This window comes from Microchirus variegatus (assembly GCF_963457635.1).
Source record: "Microchirus variegatus genome assembly, chromosome: 23".
NCBI lineage: Eukaryota > Metazoa > Chordata > Actinopteri > Pleuronectiformes > Soleidae > Microchirus > Microchirus variegatus.
The window spans coordinates 19,498,960-19,517,243 of NC_139824.1; the positions used below are offsets into that span (position 1 = coordinate 19,498,960).

At 40.5% G+C, this 18,284-nt stretch overlaps 1 protein-coding gene across 2 annotated transcripts in view; it reads left to right on the plus strand.

Annotated features, from left to right (window-relative positions):
• The window catches only part of sh3pxd2aa (SH3 and PX domains 2Aa), a 48,937-nt gene that overhangs the window by 20,870 nt on the left and 9,783 nt on the right, over positions 1 to 18,284 (plus strand). For both annotated transcript variants that reach the window (XM_083909160.1, XM_083909161.1), the window contains exons 5-8: positions 474 to 565; positions 4,363 to 4,388; positions 8,365 to 8,409; positions 13,631 to 13,759. In XM_083909160.1, the coding sequence (XP_083765286.1) occupies positions 474 to 565; positions 4,363 to 4,388; positions 8,365 to 8,409; positions 13,631 to 13,759 (292 nt within the window). The remainder of the gene's footprint in view (positions 1 to 473; positions 566 to 4,362; positions 4,389 to 8,364; positions 8,410 to 13,630; positions 13,760 to 18,284) is intronic.

Below are 18,284 nucleotides of genomic sequence, written 5' to 3' on the forward strand. Positions count from 1 at the left end.
TACTTCCTCACGTCCTGTTTATGAGGCAAACACCAGGGAGGAGCTGCCCTCTGGAGGTCAGAGTCAGAACCAGCTCTGTGTCAATAATCCAATATGAAGGCGCTTCACGCTGGTGCTCACACATGTTCATGGTCCAGCATCCATTAGTGGAAATGAGATGTGGATGTGGTGGAAGCTGGGTCATTAAATATAGATGCTGAGTCAGACAGACCAGCTTCTGTGGAGAGAAGAAAGAAAAATCATTCATGGACCAGTGTGTTCTAACAGAGGATAAATGCTGTGATTCCTGTGTCAGGTCAAAGGTCGAGGTTATCGTATGCTCTCTATTTCTTCTTCTCTTCTGATTCTGAACAATGAAAGAGTAGACGTTTAAAATGCTTCATAAATATCACGTGTAACGTCTTCTTCTTCTTCTTCTTCTTCTTCTTCTTCTTCTTCTTCTTCTTCTTCTTCTTCTTCTTCTTCCTCCTCAGGCTCTGGTCAGACTCCCTCCTCAGATCTCTCAGAGTGAAGATGTTCTGCGATTCTTTGAGACCAAAGCTGAGGACGTCAACCCACCAGTGGAGTGAGTGACACACATGCGCACACACACACACACACACACACACACACACACACACACACACACACACTGAGGACCAGCATTTCCACTTTATAAATCAGCACAATTACAAATATATATATATATGTAAAGAATTACTAGGTGCGGTACCATAACATGTCTGCAGGCGGAGCCCCAGAGCAAAAAGTGTGTGAAACACTAGGACTGGAAAATTGATTTTTGTACCAAATCGAGGATCTGTGTTAAAAACAGATTATAACATGTTTACAACCTGAGGAAGTGATTTGAATGAAGACAACACTAACCCATGACAACAACATGACAACAGCTGAGTGTGTGACCCGTGTGTGTGTGTGTGTGTGTGTGTGTGTGTGTGTAGATTATCTCTTTAGTTTCACCTGTGTTATCTTGTGTATTGTGAGGGTAAAGAATAACAGCACAAACCTCTCAGTGATGAAATGTTTCTTCTTCATCACCTTCTGGAAGATGAGGATGAAGAAAAGGAATAAAAGAATAAATGATGTCTGTATGTTCAGAGGTGAAGGTCAACAGTTCTCTGACCTCATCCATGTGCAGCAGATTCAGAAGAATCAATAGATGAAGCAGCAGATGCTCTTTATTGACGTCTGCTCTTCCCTCAGCATCAGCATCAGCATCAGCATCAGCTCCTGCTCTCATTTCCTTTTTTTCATTCCCTCTCATTAAGTCTTATTACAGACCAGAGTCTTGACAACATCACTGAGCTCCTGCTGCTCAACATGAGAGTGGATTTTCAGACATGATCTGATTTGTAGAAAAGGAGCCGTGAGTCTGTGCAGCTCCATCAATCACACAAACAGCCCAGAGACTGTGAGCAGACCTGCAGTCGACCCCTGTAGGTCAAACTGAAGAACTGCAGCTCAGCACGACTCTCTGCTGATGTCACTCTGCTGTTTGAAGACGAGCAGCTTTGATGTTTCATGTGTTTTTGAGCAGATGTTCAGTCATCGCTGCTCTTTTTGTTTCTCTGTGATTCAAAGTCTCTGCTTCTTAATAATAACATGTCTCATGTTTCACTGACATCACAGCGACAGGACATTTGATGTTTGATCACAGTTCAGATCTGAGTCAAGATCATGACTGTGACGTCACTGTGACGACCTGATACTTTACGCCTCTGTCAGTAAAACTGCATCATTTCCATCCTGAATATGGATATTTATAATATTACTATGATGACACTTAGATTGTTTGTCTTTAAGAATCTTAATTCACCCCCAAAAAACCCTCATTTCATCCACGTCTTAAAGAAAACATCATCAAAGTTCTGTAGATGTGAGATAACACAAGTATTCTCCTGTCTGCAAAACATGACCTTGAAATTCCAACTTTAGCCTCATAAAACAAAATCCCTGTGACCTTTGACCCCGTGCTTCCTCCTCTCCACACCTCTAAGACTCAGGTCACTGGATGTGGTCTAGACTCTGTGGTTCTAGACTCTGTGGTTCTGGACTCTGTGGTTCTGGACTCCCCTGATTTTGCATTTCTGCATCACGTTAAATGTTAGCTGCACAGCAAGCGTGCTAAATATACATATATACATATATATATATATGTATATAATTTTATGACAGGGTCAGGGTTCTGTTTCTTCTTGTTCAGACTGAAAATGGCTAATGATTTAATCCTAAGCTGTTGCATTAAGCTCGTGCTCAGATGTCGTGCAGCCGTGCTGCAGCTTTAAATCCTTACATGAATGTTTTAACGATAACAAACACAAACACACACTTTGACCTGCTTTCATGACGACAACTTACAGCAACTTCACTGCAGACAATCATTTAAATAAGAACAAAAAAACAACCCCAGAGACTTCAGGTCTTCATGTAAATCTACAGATGTGAGTCAAAGGAACATCAATGACTGATTCTTGTGTTATTCCAAGTCTTTTGCCGTCCTTCCCTGTTCATGGGAGAGGTCAGATTCTCTGGATTTTTCCTTGTGTCCCCACTGACACAAGTGTTTTCTCACTGTCAGAGGTTAGTTTGAGGTTAACATGAAGCCGTAGATGTGGAATAATGTCACAGACTCATCATTGTAAGGATCATCACTCAGGTTCTGGATTTAAAGACTGCAGTGAACTCTTATTAAAGCTTTGACGGCAGCACTTTTATCTCTGAATTGAGCTGTGAACAAACTGAGTCATGTGACGTGTGAAGGTTTTAAAATGGGAGGATTTGCCTGAAGCACCACAGCAAACCTATGGAGCTGGGTCTGTCCACAGAGGAGTCTCCACAGAGGAGTCTCCACAGAGGAGTCTCCACAGAGAGACTCTGGACACTGTCTTATGTTCCTCTTGTATCAGATGTCCTGTGTCCAGCGTGGACAGTGTTGAGCTGGTCTAAGACACAGAGGCTCGAGTCCTGCACGTCCGTGTCTTTGGTGACAATGAAGCATATTCTGGTCCGAGCTCACAATGCTGCTGTTGCTGAAGGCGACACAAAGGCTGCATTCATCACAGAGAGACATGAGATCACAGAGAAATGGATGAAGGGAGAGAGAGAGGAAAAGAGAGCTGTGAGCAGCAGAGTGAAAACTGAAGAAGAAACATGACAACATGACGTTTACCACATACGTGCTGTGTCTCTGTTCATGTATTCATGTTCACGGGCAGCATCTGCGTCTCCTCATTAAGCTGAATGTGGTCAGAGTCACAGAGTCAGGTTTTCATGAACCTCCTACAGTGAAGAAGACGCTCTGAGTGATGATGATGCAGATTGTGCAGAATAATAACTGCTCTGCATCTGATAAACACTCAAATAATGAAATGAAGAGTTCAAATGTGTTTGTTAATGTGGTTTCATGAGGTCCTGACATGTTTGAACATGTTTAAGTGGCTAAAATCTTCTCATGATCTGTGCACTGACGTCTAAAAAGCCTGAACTTTACCTTATTACCTACAGTTTATTCATTCTGCTCACATCCTCACACTCTTACTCAGCATTTCTCTGCTTTGCCTCTTTAAATGAGTCACTTCTGTTATCAGGGAGCTGATGTCACTGCATATATGATATGAGCTTATATACAATGTTTTTCACTGCAGAGACTCAGCTCTTTACTGCAGAGGGAGGATGATGATGATGATGATGATGATGATGATGAGGCTAAATCTGCAAAATAAGAATTGACAAACGCTCAGATCTGTGTTTCTATAAATAGCTGCTTCCCCTCGTTCGATCGTTCTTCAGATAATCGATTGATTCAATGATCGAGTCCATTATTGACAGATATGAAGCAGACCTCACACACAACACTGTGCCCCCCCCCCCCCCCCCATCTACAGATTAGCTTTGTGTTGTAATCCCATTCCAGTCCATTAAGCAATGCAGATTAACTGATCCTCCTGTAAGTGTGTGTGTGTGTGTGTAAATGTGTGTGTGTAAATGTGTGTGTGTGTGTGTGTGTGTGAGCGTCAGGGAGGGGGGATGTAAAGACTCTATGAAGAGGATGGTGGTGCCGCTGCTTTATGGTCACATGACTCATTTGTTTCTGTTGCAGGGAAGTGAGGGCAGCTGGCCAAAGTCATACCTCCTCCCTCCCTCCCTCTCTCTCTCTCTCTCTCTCTCTCTCTCTCTCTCTCCCTCTCTCTCCCTCTCCCTCAAACCCATGTGTGTGTAGTGCTGCAGCTGACAGTGTATTCAGTCTTCTGCATGTGTTCCTGTGTGAGTGCGGTTGCCAGGTTGTGTGTCTGTCCTCCGATGAAGAGAGCGTCCATGTCTTCTGTCTCTAACCATGTCCTTCTTCTGTTGCTTTTCCCTCAGAGATTATGGCTCCAAGCGAAAGTCTGGTGAGTCTGTGTTTCCTTTTTTAAATCATCCTCTTCTGTAACTGCTGCTGCTGTGTGTTTGTCTTAAATGTCCTCTGTGTTCAGACGTTTAGGTCGAAGTTAATAAAGCTGTCAAACTTCTGCCTTTAGCGTTTCCAGGGTGGAGTCAAAGTGCTGCAGCAGTAAAGGCCTCAGTCTGTGCTGTTTAACATGTGTTTAACATGTGTTTAACACCTCCAGTGTTTTTGATCATTCAGTCATGAAATAGACGTGTTTTTGATCAGACTCTGATTAAACTTCCGTCTCATCTGTAAATTCAGCTGCATAATGAGAGTAAAGCTCTTTCCTTACCTTTTATCCTGATCCACGTGTCCTACTGTCTGAGAACAGGTTAACGATCGCTGTGATATATTATGTTCGTTAAGTGCTACACGTGGACAAAGAAATATGAGTTCAGTTCATTAGCTGACGAGTGAGTTCAGCAGCTCAGACTAACAAGCACAGAACAATTAGCACTTTAACTGTAAGACTGTTCATCCAGGTCTTTTCTGGCAGGTTTTCATCCTCATTAGCTGTTGAAGCTAATGTACAGAGACTGTAATATATAGAGACTATAATGTTTAGAGACTCCAGGGCTTCAACAAAAGCACTGTAAAGTGTGAAATGTTGTAAATGTTCAGACCTCCTAAAACTTTATTTACACGTTTGTTTTGATGTTGATGTCAGTGCAGGTTTGTGTGTGTTGAAGTTCAGAGTCGACAAACATAAAAGTTTGGTTCAGGTTCAGGGTCGAGTGCTGATTCACTCTGATTCTGATTCTCCTGTGATGATTGGGTTTGTTACAAAGAGATCAAGTGTTTTTCTAGGTTTCTTAGATTCTTCTTCTCCTCTTCTCTTTAAGTGGAGCTCAGTTTTGAACCAGGTGGCTTTAGCAGCCTTTAATCTGTGGGATGAAGCCAAGTCAGATGCTCGTCCACTGACCCAGTAATCTGTGTTACAACCTGACGTAGCTCAGAGTCAGTCAGGGGGGGGGGGAGGAGGAGGAGGAGGAGGAGCAGGAGGAGGAGGCCATCTTTACTTCTATTTTTAAACCTTTGTGTTACTTCACCAAAAAGTTTGCCTGGTTTTCTCAGTGAGGAACTTCCCCAGATTTAAAGTGACAGTGCAGTTGTTATGCTTGTATTAGATGCTGACACACAGTCTGACTGTGATTGTGATTGTGATTGTGATTGTGATTGTGATTGTGATTGTGATTGTGATTGTGATTTCCTCCTGTGCCAACAATCAGCTTCAGACCTGGAGGCTTAAGCTGTCACTGCAGAGACACAAGGATAAAGACCTCACCTCTTAAAATCTATGCTTAAGTCTATGATATCTTCAGAATATGTAGATGTAGTTTTCTGCACCAAAATCCCACATAAATATATTTCATGTTTTAGCTCATGAGGAAAATGAAGCTGCTGCAAAGATCGGTCGCTTCTTTCCTGTTTTCTTAACAAAACTCATTTGTTCTAATTCCAAACACAGGTTTTTATTTTTAAAGGAACAACAGATGTTTTCAATGTTTTCAGCTGTTTTTCAAACTCTCTCTCTCTCTCTCTCACACACACACACACACACACACACACACACACACACACACACACACACACACACACACACACACACACACACACACACACACACACACACACACACACACACACACACACACACACAAAATGAACACTGTAGTCTTTTAATCAGTGTAGAAAACGTACAACTGAATATGTAAATATTTCACTGTTACCTTTTTGTCTAACTTCAGAGAGAGGTTTTTATAAAGCAGGCTCAGGTTCAGGATCAGGATCAGGATCAGGATCAGGTCCAGGATCAGGATCAGGATCAGGATCAGGCTCAGGCTCAGGATCAGGGTGTTTGTGCTGCAGAGGACTCAGGGTTGAGTTTGTCAGACAAACACTGGTTTGTTGACGTGTTTCAGTGGATGAGATTTCACATTTACTCACAGTCGTCAGGACAAGAAGATCAGAGTTTAGTTTAGTTTGAGTGTGTTAATCTGTCATCACTAATCAGGATTTTAGACTAGACTATGACTCTCAGAGCCTCTGTTACCTGACACCAAACACCTCTCTGCTTTGAGCTTTTCACATGCATCATCATCATCATCATCATCATCATCATCATCATCATCATCATCATCATAGCTAAAGATACAGTGAAGTGACGATTGATTCAGCCTGAAAAAAGACAGTTTTATTGTCTTCTGTATAAGACTTAGTTATGATTCCCTGATGGTCAGGGTTCTGTATCTGTGTCTTATTTATAACAAACACAGTGAACAACAGTGACAGAGCTCAATGTAAATCAATTACAGCTCAGACAAAACAGAAAAAAGCTGAGTTCATGTCACTAAGACAATAATTCAGTTTTCTTAATGTCAAATAAACACGTTAGTCTGACTAAACTCCAGTTAGTCTTAGCTGGACTAACATAATACGACTCATAGTCTGATTACTGCATGTATATGTGCTTAGTCAGACTGGAGTCAGACTGGAACGTTCTGCTCATGCACCAAAAGAGACATGATTGTCTTATTTGTAATGTAAACATCCAGAGGTTAGATTTCCTGTCTTAATCTGGATTAAACTGAGTGTTTAAGCAGATGATGGTTCTGAATGCAGAATCTTCACTGTCTCTCTGCTCAGTGGATCATTTACATTCATTCACATTATTCACACTTAACCTCATGTAGCTCTGTGTGAACGGCTGTGAAAGTGTGAGTGAGACTTTTTTAATAATAACTTTATTATAATAATAATAATCAATATATAATATTTAGTGTATTTCACTTTATTATCAATTTATTCAGTATAATAAATATGCTGATTATCAATGCAACAGCCTTAAAAATAGGAAACCTTATATAGATCTCATGTCACAACAAAGATAATCACCTGTGAACCTCTTCCTCCTCTTCCTCCTCCTCTTCCTCTCTTACAGACGAGATGAACACATCACGGTCAAAGATTCACTTCTTTGTCTCTTGTGCTTTAACGAGCCACTACATCAATGCTAGTTAGCGTTAGCCTGTGGTTTGACATTGTCAGTGTTGGTGTCTCTCACAATCAATACTGGTTACAAGTCATTTGTCATTGGTCGTCTCTGTGGGAAGACTTTACCTTTAAACTCCTGTCCTTAAAAGGACAGTGGTGCAAACCTGCAGTAGTAATGACAGTAGGGCGTTTGTCAGTTGGATTTGACCTTGGCTGACCTGGGACCAGCCCACGTCACTCCCTCTGAGGTCAAGATCAGAGGAGGAAGAGGAGGAGATATGTTTTTTATTATCATGAGTCAAAGGAGCTGCAGAACTCACTCACTCACAATGAGCTCAGAAAACCTTCAAAGTAAAGACAAAGGTGGAGAATGTTCTGTAAGTGAAGGCTGTAAATCTGTGGTTAGAGTGTAAAAAAACAACAAAAAGGTAAAGATACAGTTCAGTTATATTTAGGGTTAGACTTCAACTACGAAGATTAGACAATTCTGAATAAAAATAAGAAACTACAGTTCCCCTATATACACTAATATATAACAGACTTACTAATGTTTTATTTGACATATAACTTATTAATTATAATATTTTCTTTACAGTATGTTGTGTTCGCTTTCGATAGAACTTTATTTTGAAAACTTGGAAACAGGACTGTGTGGTTTAGACCGTTTGAGTAGAATTGATGTATCAGGGAATGAGATTAGACATTAGTGTTCAGTGTCTCCTTCAGAAGTGATATTATTAATCACAATCACAGTGTCAGAGTAACAGAGAGTTTGTGTTTGTGTCGTGAGGAAGACGACGGTCACAGAGTGAAGGAGGAGCCTTTGACTGCTGCGTCCAATAAAAAATGCTTGATCACAGCTGTACATTGTTGTGTTGGACCATAGCTAAAGTGAGTAATATCTGTCTGTGTGTGATTCTCTTCTTCCTTCTCTTCTTCTGCAGTATGGATGTACGGCTTTACAGACAGCCCGAGGAAAGAGGCCTCAGGTAGCTTTGTGTGTCTGTGTCCACACGTCTGAAAGTGCATGAGCAGCCATGTTTGTGACAGACATGTTTGTGACAGAGCCACATGTGTGATGCTGCTGCTGCTGCTGCTGCTGCTGCTGCTGCTGCTGCTGCATCATCCCTGCAGGCTTTTTATCTGTTTACTCGTCTCACACTTCAGCTTCGCCCTGACATCTGCTTTGCATGCACCATCATCATCTTCTCTGTCATCGTCTTCTCCATCTGTCCATCTGCTCACTCACTCTCTCTTTCTCCACCTCGCTGTGCAGACCTGCAGCTGGACACAGTTTCAGAAAACCAGAACATTTTCTTTATCTGACAAAGTAAAATTAGACCACAGACTGGAGTGAGCTGTTAAATCTGCATCTTCAAACTCCAGTGTTTAACTTTAACATGCAAACACAACAAGACAGATGGAGGCAACAGCTCCATTGTGCTAGTAAAGCGAGACGGCCGAGAACAGGTTGGCATATTTAGGATTGGATATCTAGTTAATATTTATATTTGCTGATCCAGGTGTAAATGTTCATGGTTTAGTGTAAAGTATTGAAATGAGATTATCTCACTGATTCTCACTTGAACCAAGTTCACACCTGGAGAAGTTTTATCTACAGAGAACATTTCACAAAAGAAAAAGCTCAGAATAAAGTCAACGAGGAAGTCGCTCTACACTCTTAGAAATAAGGGTTCTTCTACAAGGGCTGAAGTTCTACCAGAAATCATTTGCTTCTGAAAAACTCTTTCCCGAAGGAAGTGTTTTTTAAGGGTTCTTGGTAACACTAATGTTACCAGTAAGAACCATTTTGATCCAGAGAACCCTTTAAAACCCCTTTCCTGAATAAAGGGTTCTCCTATGAGGACAAGCCGAAGAACCGTATATGCTTTAATTTCTAAGAGTGAACCTGGTGAAAGTATCCTGAGCGCGTTTGACATAATGTGAAAAGCTGTAACTCAGTGTCAGAGTTCACTTCCTGCAGATTTTCCAACATCCCCTCGTTGCTCCCCACTTTTCCTTACTCTGCTCTCAGCCCGTTTCTTGGCATTTTTCAAAATTTAAGGGCATGGGGTGGAGTTTGGCGGGAGTTTGAGATAAATGCTAACGTGCAACACGACAGCTTTAAGCTTTAAAACGCACACTTTACATCACTTCCTGTGACCCAACGTCAACTCTGGGCGTGTTACAACAACAATGAGAGAGAGAGAGAGAGAGAGAGAGAGAGAGAGAGAGAGAGAGAGAGAGAGAGAGAGAGAGAGAGAGAGGTGTGGATTTGAAATAAACATCTGGGAAAAGAAAGAACTCTGAGATATAAACACAGTTCATCTGGTGAACATTTAGACAGTAGAGGCCTCACTGAGGGGTTTCCTTCCTCCAGAGCTGTGTCTGTTATTCAGAGACAATAAAACACTTTACAGAATCACAACATGAGAATGACTTTGAGAAGAAAATGACCAACGACATGAAACGACAGAGCTGTAACAGGTTTACTAACACAGACGAGGCTGCACACGACTTCTTCTTCTTCTTAAACAGCTGGACGTCCGTCTTTATTTCCTCTGGTTGACTGTGAGCTGCTGACCTTCCCAGATAAACAGAGCGTTCCCTTTCTTTATTTGACCTCCTGGGAATAAAGACGCAGATAAATATGTGGCCTCGCCCAAGAGGAGGAGGAGGAGGAGGAGGAGGAGGAGGTGAGCTGAGGAACACTCCCTGCTCCTCCCTGCTTCTACATATAGAGGTGTTTAATTATGCACAAATGCTTTATCTTATTGTTTGTTGGCTGTAGATGATCGAGCTGCATGAATTCACAGTGAACCTGTGTGTGTTTGAGTGTCAGGAGATCATGTGACCTGGAAACAACAGACTTAATGTTGGCTTTGATTGGCTCTCACCTTGGTAGATACAGATAGATACAGCACATCCTCCTATATCCTATAATTAAGTAGTTTCTCCTCTCTTCTTTCATTTCTATATCAGACTTGTTTGATTGATCCAAACCAGAGTTCTTTCAGTCAGAGTCATGTCTCTGAATCCTCTGAATCCTCTGAATCCTCTGAATCCTCTGAATCCTCCACACAAGTCTTTGTTGTCACAGTGAGTTTGTACAGCATCAGTAACATGAGTGACCATCAGCAGCAGCAGCAGCAGCAGCAGCAGCGTTGTCATACACTTTCACCAGGAGGCGCTGCTGGACTGATTTGTCTTGTTATGAAAACACATGGTCACAACAAGAACGATGAGAGGAGAATAAACCAGGATCATTTTATCTCAGTCTCCCAACAGTTCATTTTCTATTTGTGTTTTTCTTTCTTCTTCTTCTTCTTGTTCTACTTTTTCTTCTTCTTCATCATCATTTTACAAACGTCATAACCACGTTGTGAAGATGTCGTCGACTAAAGCAGGTTTAGATTTTTATGAGCTGAGCCTTTTTCCAAGCAGCTAACATCGGTCGTTCTGCAGCAGCAGAGTCTCAGGCAGCAAATATGACACAGTCAGTGCTAACAATGCTAACACTTCACACACTATAACCAACACCATCATCGAACCTTTAGCCAAATACTGAGAGATAAAGGATTGTTCTGTAGCATCTACAGCATCCATGTATTTTTGTGTTGTTGTTGTTTACACAACCTCACAGGATCAATCAATCAATCAACTTTTGTTTGTATAGCTTCACAGGGTTGAGATTCAAGATTCAAGATTCAAGATGCTTTATTTATCCCGAGGGAAATTATTGAGCAACAATTGGGAGGTAAAAGTGTAGATGTACAAGAGTTAAAAGATAAATAAAATAAAAGTTAAATAAACAAATAAGACAAATGCAACAAAGTGCCAAACAAAACAAGAATCAAGAAAAAGACATACAACAGTAACTTAAATGCAACAATGCCACAAAAACAAGAATCACAGTCAACGTGATAAGGTTTATATAATATACCTACGTATATATTGGTAACATCCTGTGTCCTTAGACCATTGGTTCTCAAAATGTTTATTGGACATTACTGGATACAGACCGATAAGTGTAAACTGTACAACTGTATTTACTATGTCATCAAATTTTGGATGACATAGTGACACAGTATAGAATGACGTTTTTGTCAAATTTTGCAATTAAATTTTTTCCCAAAAATGTGGGACGGCATATATGTCATGTTTGTCAAATTTCGGACCGAAATTTTTTTTGAGAAAAAATTTCAAATTTGGGACGGCATATGTCATTTTTGTCAAATTTTGGACCAAATTTTTTTTTGAAAAAAAATATTCAAATTTGGGACGACATAGTTTTGTACAACGTTTTGTCAAATTTTGGACCGAAATGTAAAAAAAAAAAAAATTCAAATTTGGGACGACATAGTATTATACGTTTTTGTCAAATTTTGGACCGAAATTTTTTATTTTTTTAAATTCAAATTTGGGACGACATAGTATTGTACAACGTTTTTGTCAAATTTTGGACCGAAATTTTTTTTTTTTTTAAATTCTAATTTGGGACAACATAGTATTATACAACGTTTTTGTCAAATTTTGGACCGAAATTTTTTTTTTTTTAAATTCAAATTTGGGACGACATAGTATTGTACAACGTTTTTGTCAAATTTTGGACCGAAATTTTTTTTTTTTTTAAATTCTAATTTGGGATGACATAGTATTATACAACGTTTTTGTCAAATTTTGACCAAAAAAAAAAAAAAAAAAAAAAATTCAAATTTGGGACGACATTTTTTATTTTTTTTTTAATTCAAATTTGGGACGACATATTATTGTACAACGTTTTTGTCAAATTTTGGACCGAAATTTTTTTTTTTTTTAAATTCTAATTTGGGACAACATAGTATTATACAACGTTTTTGTCAAATTTTGGACCGAAATTTTTTTTTTTTTAAATTCAAATTTGGGACGACATAGTATTGTACAACGTTTTTGTCAAATTTTGGACCGAAATTTTTTTTTTTTTTAAATTCTAATTTGGGATGACATAGTATTATACAACGTTTTTGTCAAATTTTGACCAAAAAAAAAAAAAAAAAAAAAAATTCAAATTTGGGACGACATTTTTTATTTTTTTTTTAATTCAAATTTGGGACGACATATTATTGTACAACGTTTTTGTCAAATTTTGGACCGAAATTTTTTTTTTTTTTTTTTTAAATTCAAATTTGGGACGACATATTATTGTACAACGTTTTTGTCAAATTTTGGACCGAAATTTTTTTGGAAAAAAAATTGTCACATTTGGGACGACATAGTATAGTATGTCGGTTTTGTCAAATTTTGGACGCCATATTTATTACAAATAAGATTTCTTTGAGTTGTTTTTCTTTTTTTTTTCCTTTGGCGGCCCTCAGTCCAATGTTGGGTTTCTAAATTGGCCCTCAGGTATCAACACTTTGAGAACTCCTGCCTTAGACCCTCGACCAGGGTCAGGAAAAACTACCAGGGTAAAAAGGTAGAAACCTGTGATGATCCTCTTAGTCTCTGCATGAGTGAAGGATTCTCTGTGGAAGAATCACTGCTGGCGTCGAAGAGGTTAAACGTCAGAGAGAGAGAGAGAGAGAGAGAGAGAGAGAGAGGGAGAGAGGGAGAGAGAGAGAGAGAGAGAGAGAGAGAGAGAGAGGCCTAACCTAACTCTACCTCTTTCCTCTTTTCTTTCACAGCCTCCTCCTCTTCTCTCTCTCTCTCTCTCAAACTCATCTGTTTCTCTTTAAGTCCGTCAGAGCAGACTCAGATGATTGGTGGATCCTCCTCAGCAGCAGCAGTATAGAGGAGGTCTTTCCTCTAAACCACACTGTTGATTTTCCACAGAGAAACTTCACCATTCTTCTTCTACTCCCTCGCTCTCGTCCTCTTCAGCACTCCTTCTCCTTCTCCTTCTCCATTTTCCTCTGCTCTTTTCCTTTGGATGTTAAAGTTCATGGATCCTCGTGAGCTTTGAGATGAAGCTGCTACGACACACTTCTTCTCTCGCTCGCCGTCTGTTTTGATTCCAATGCTTTGGGCCAGAGGTCGACTCAGCTTTATGGCCACGCGTTTGGGACGGTGCAGCCACGTTGTAATCGAGCGTTGTGATTGGTCGAGGGGGAAGAGCGGTGGCAGGGAGCGGTGGTTGGCTGATGGCGTCGCGGGCGCTCAGCGGCAGCAGCAGCAGCAGCAGCAGAGGTGTGGTGATCTGCAGGTGTGTGACGGCCTGTTTCTTCCCCTCAGGGATGGACAGTTCTGAGCCCATGGTGTTGGAACAGTACGTGGCTGTGGCGAATTACGAGAGGCAGGAAAACTCAGAGATCAGTCTGAAGGCTGGAGAGACTGTGGACGTGATCGAGAAGAGTGAGAGTGGTGAGTTTGAGTCCTGAGATCTTCATTTTACTGTCTGTTATCAACATGTTTGATTTGAAGACTGTTGACACTTTGTCACACTCACTCACAACACTCTGATTTTACTCTGTTGGTTTCTAAACCTCTTTGTCCATAAGGTTCCTCCTCTTCCTCCTCTCTTCCTCCTCTTCCCTCTCTTCCTCCTCTCTTCCTCCTCTCTTCCCTCTCTTCCTCCTCTCTTCCTCCTCTCTTCCTCCTCTCTTCCTCCTCTCTTCCTCCTCTTCCTCCTCTCTTCCCTCTCTTCCTCCTCTCTTCCTCCTCTCTTCCCTCTCTTCCTCCTATCTTCCTCCTCTCTTCCTCCTCTTCCTCCTCTCTTCCCTCTCTTCCTCCTCTCTTCCTCCTCTCTTCCCTCTCTTCCTCCTCTCTTCCTCCTCTCTTCCTCCTCTCTTCCTCCTCTCTTCCTCCTCTCTTCCTCCTCTTCCTCCTCTCTTCCCTCTCTTCCTCCTCTCTTCCTCCTAAAACATCATATCACATCAATAAAACACACAATTTTAATTTAATTTGCAACCGAGCTATTTATGTATTTGTGTCAGTGTTGTCTTCACGATCTTTGTTCATATCTTTATTTCCTTTGTGTCCTCTCAGCTTTATTTATGTATTTATTTATGTGTTCACTTGTGTATTTCTACCTGCATTGATCAGTGATTGTTCAGTGATCTGCTGATGAATCAGATTCATGATCTCTGACATCATCTGCTCTTCAGAGCTTCTTCCATCTTAAACAGAGTTTACAGCGATGAGATGATTCTCTTAATTCTGAGGAACTTTTACATAATTATGCTGTCATCATTTACTGAGCTGATGACGATGATGATGATGATGATGATGATGATGATATTGATGATATTGATGACATCACTGAGAGGATTATACCAAAGCAAACACATCTGCGTCTCTGCAGCCTCCTCATTAGTGCGTTCATGTTTTTATTTTCTTCAGAATCCTCGTCACTAAACGTCAGAACAATATTTTCATATTTTATTTTAATCTCCAACAGGAAAAGTCACTATTGTGAAATCATTTGCTGTCGTAACAGTTCAGTTTTTGAGTGTTTAAAATGGTTCTAATGAGGCAGAACCTCATTTCTGTTGTTAGGTTAATGTTTAATTAAGTGGTTATGGTTTAGGTTTAGATTCTTTGTGAGGACATTTTGACTCATAGTTGTGATAAGAGGCGAGAGAATGTATTAACTGTGTGTCCTCACTAAGGATGCTGTACAAGAGTGTGTGTGTGTGTGTGTGTGTGTGTGTTTAGGCAGCACAGTGAATTGTTGCTGTATCTCATCATTTAGCAGCTGTTATCTTGTAAAGTGAGATTCATGCAGCAGTGAGAAGGTCCAGCTTAGACAGAGAGACATGAGAACTCTGAGTGTCTGCAGAGAGAGAAACATCTCAGCTGGACATCGTGGTTAGGATGTTGCTGTATTACAGGGTTAATTAAGAGAAATTGAGAAATCAATCTGTCCACAGCTTCACTAATACATGTAATGTGTCCACGTACAGTTGTTCTTGTAACACGACTGCGTCTCCAAAAGAAAGGGAGTTCTAAAATAAAAGCCATAAACCATCAGCATCAGCATCAAGATTCAGAGATTTGCTGCTCGCTGAAATGGAACAAGAAAGACGAGAGGAGCTCAGAGCAGAGAAGAGGATTTACCTCCTGAGACGTTTGTGATCCACAAACTAACTCTAGCTTCAGAATAAGGAGTGTGTGTTTGTAAAAGTCACTTCATTCACACTGTTTTTCACTCACTGTTTGTCATTTCACCGTCAAGAGCTGAAAAGTTTACGTTCAACTGTTTCACCACTTGGTCTATTTTCAGTATTTTAAAGTGTGGACTGTTACATAAATATAACAGAAGGTTCCACCTCTGACTGAAGTGCCTTTGCCTTCATGTACGTGACAGAGTCAGATAAACACATGTTTTAAATCGACGGCACACTCTTATATTTCTGACTTCCTGTTGATCTCAGGTTTCTTTAACTCTGATCATGTGACGTGATCACAGACTTTCAGGAGGAGCAGAAATGTTCTCTGATGATGATGATGATGATGATGATGATGATGATGATGAAGCTCAGTCGTTATCATTGTCCAGTTCCTTTTAATGAAGCGTGTGTCGTCCATGTTAACCAACAACAGCTGGTTTTAAGCTGCATCAATGACTGTGCTGCTATTTTAAGAACACGCACACACACACACACACACACACACACACACACACACACACACACACACACACACACACACACACACACACACACACACACACACACACACACACACACACACACACACACACACACACACAGGAGAGGACGATGTCTCCTTGTGTCTCATCATTCTCCTGATGTTTAATTCCTAAACTGAGGAACAGAAAACACTTGACGTTGCTGTTGAAGAGTGAATTATTATGGAATATTAGAGCTTTGAAGCTGCAGCCAAACATCTGCTCTCTGTCTGTCTGTCTTTTAATCTCCCTCTCCCTCTCCCTCTCACTCACTCTCTCACTCTTTTATCACCCTTATTTATTTTTATCACTCTCACTTTTCACGTCTCAGTCGTCTCTGTTGGTCCAAACCCCTCAGATTAAGGTCCATGTCTCTGACAGTGATGACTGTGTTCACCTTCACTTCACCTTCTGTGTGGAGGTTTAAATCCAGCTTCATGACTGTGTCTCATATTCAGATCTGTGTTTAACATGAAGCAGAGAACAGGTGTTGATGAGTAAACTTTATCACATTCACTTCAGTTTTATTTGTAGAGAACGAATCACAGCAGACGTGAAATCTGTGACATTACAGAGAGCAGAGAAACAACAACACATTATATATATTTGTTGAGCAGAGAATTGTGATCCAGATTCTTTCTCTGTGACGAAACCTGCAGAACATGATGAACTGAAGCTGAAGCTGAGTTACAGGAGTGAAGGGATTTCTTTGCTCTTTGTTGTGATGATTTTTATTTTTTTACAGTCAGCTTTCAAACACCTTGACGACTTTCCCTGAGTTCTGTCCAGCTCTTGTGTCCAGTTCTTCCACTGCTGCCTGACCTTTTAACATCCTTTAAAACACTTGTTCTACAGAGAATTATGATACATTCTTGTCTAAATCAGTGAATCAGTGAAGTTAAAGTTAGGAGCTGACACTTCTTTACAGAACATCACTTGTTTCTTTCTGTATTCGTCTGTTTGGCCTCGTTCTGTTTTAACTGAGTGACAGTTTTTATTTCTCTCTCCATCTGCTGAACAGTCACAGATTCTCTGTGAAAACAGAAGATCTGTGGATCTGTGAAGGAGGAGGAGGAGCAGGAGGAGGACAGTTAAAGAAAAGACTTCTGAGCTGTTCATGACCTGTACGGTCTTTGCTGTAAAGGTGTTCTTGTAAAACCAGAGAAAAGGCAGCAGCTGTTTTCACCAAAAAACATTATCATTGTTGTTTTCAGGTCTTAAAACCGTTCAGATCGTTTCATCTTTCTCAGCCAAAGATTCTTCACTTCAAAACGAACAGAAATTAAGAATGAGCCACAGTTATTTTAAATCTCTGCTGAGGTCAAAGGTCAAACTAAAGTAAGGCTTTAGGCCTCTTGAACATGTGCTGTGTGTTATGTGAGGATGGAACTGAATAATGTCAAAGGTCAACAGATAAATCCAGTCTTTGACACTGTTGTTCTTTATAGTTGTGCTTTATTAGTGTATTTTTATAATTATTATATAATAATGTTTGTACAGCATGTGTCAGGTGGACGACAGACACTGAAACAGCTGTTTCTAATCACTCTTCAGCCGTTTTAGTGGCTGCAGTGAATCAACCTCAGAAGCTCTGATGTTTTTCATCTGGATAAACTGAACACGTCGTCTGAACCTTTTTATATTCAAGTGAAGATGAACATCATTCACAGTCAGACCTGGAAACACAAACTCTGCAGTAAAAGAAGAATCTGCTTCTGAAGCGTCTGCTGTGACTGATGAGAGGAACTTCACTGACCTCTGATCAGATTCTTCTTCTTGTGGTGCATTCTATTTGTATTTGGAAATGTAAATTTCTGAATGTAAAAAGGGGGCGGAGCTTACACTGGGAATCTTGGAGTTTGGAACTAAGATTCCAAGATGGCTGCCACCTTATAATGTTGTTGTATTTGTTTGACAGTAAATCAGTGATCTTTTTTAACCGTATACATGTTGTTACACGTCTGTGTGTTTGTGTGGACTGTTGTTAGAGATGTTTGCACTTGTTCAGTTCTTCTGATGAGGACACGCTCACTTCATTAAATCAACTGTTTCACACACAGACCTTTAATGGATCGTCACGGCGACACGTCCTCGTTCACAGTCAAGCTTCATCGACTGTGACGAGACATTTCTGTTGATTGATGTGATTCAGCATGAGAATGATGCTGTGATGTTTGTTAGCAACACTGTGTGACCATGGCTTTGTGTGTGTGTGTGTGTGTGTGTGTGTGTGTGTGTGTGTGTGTGTGTGTGTGT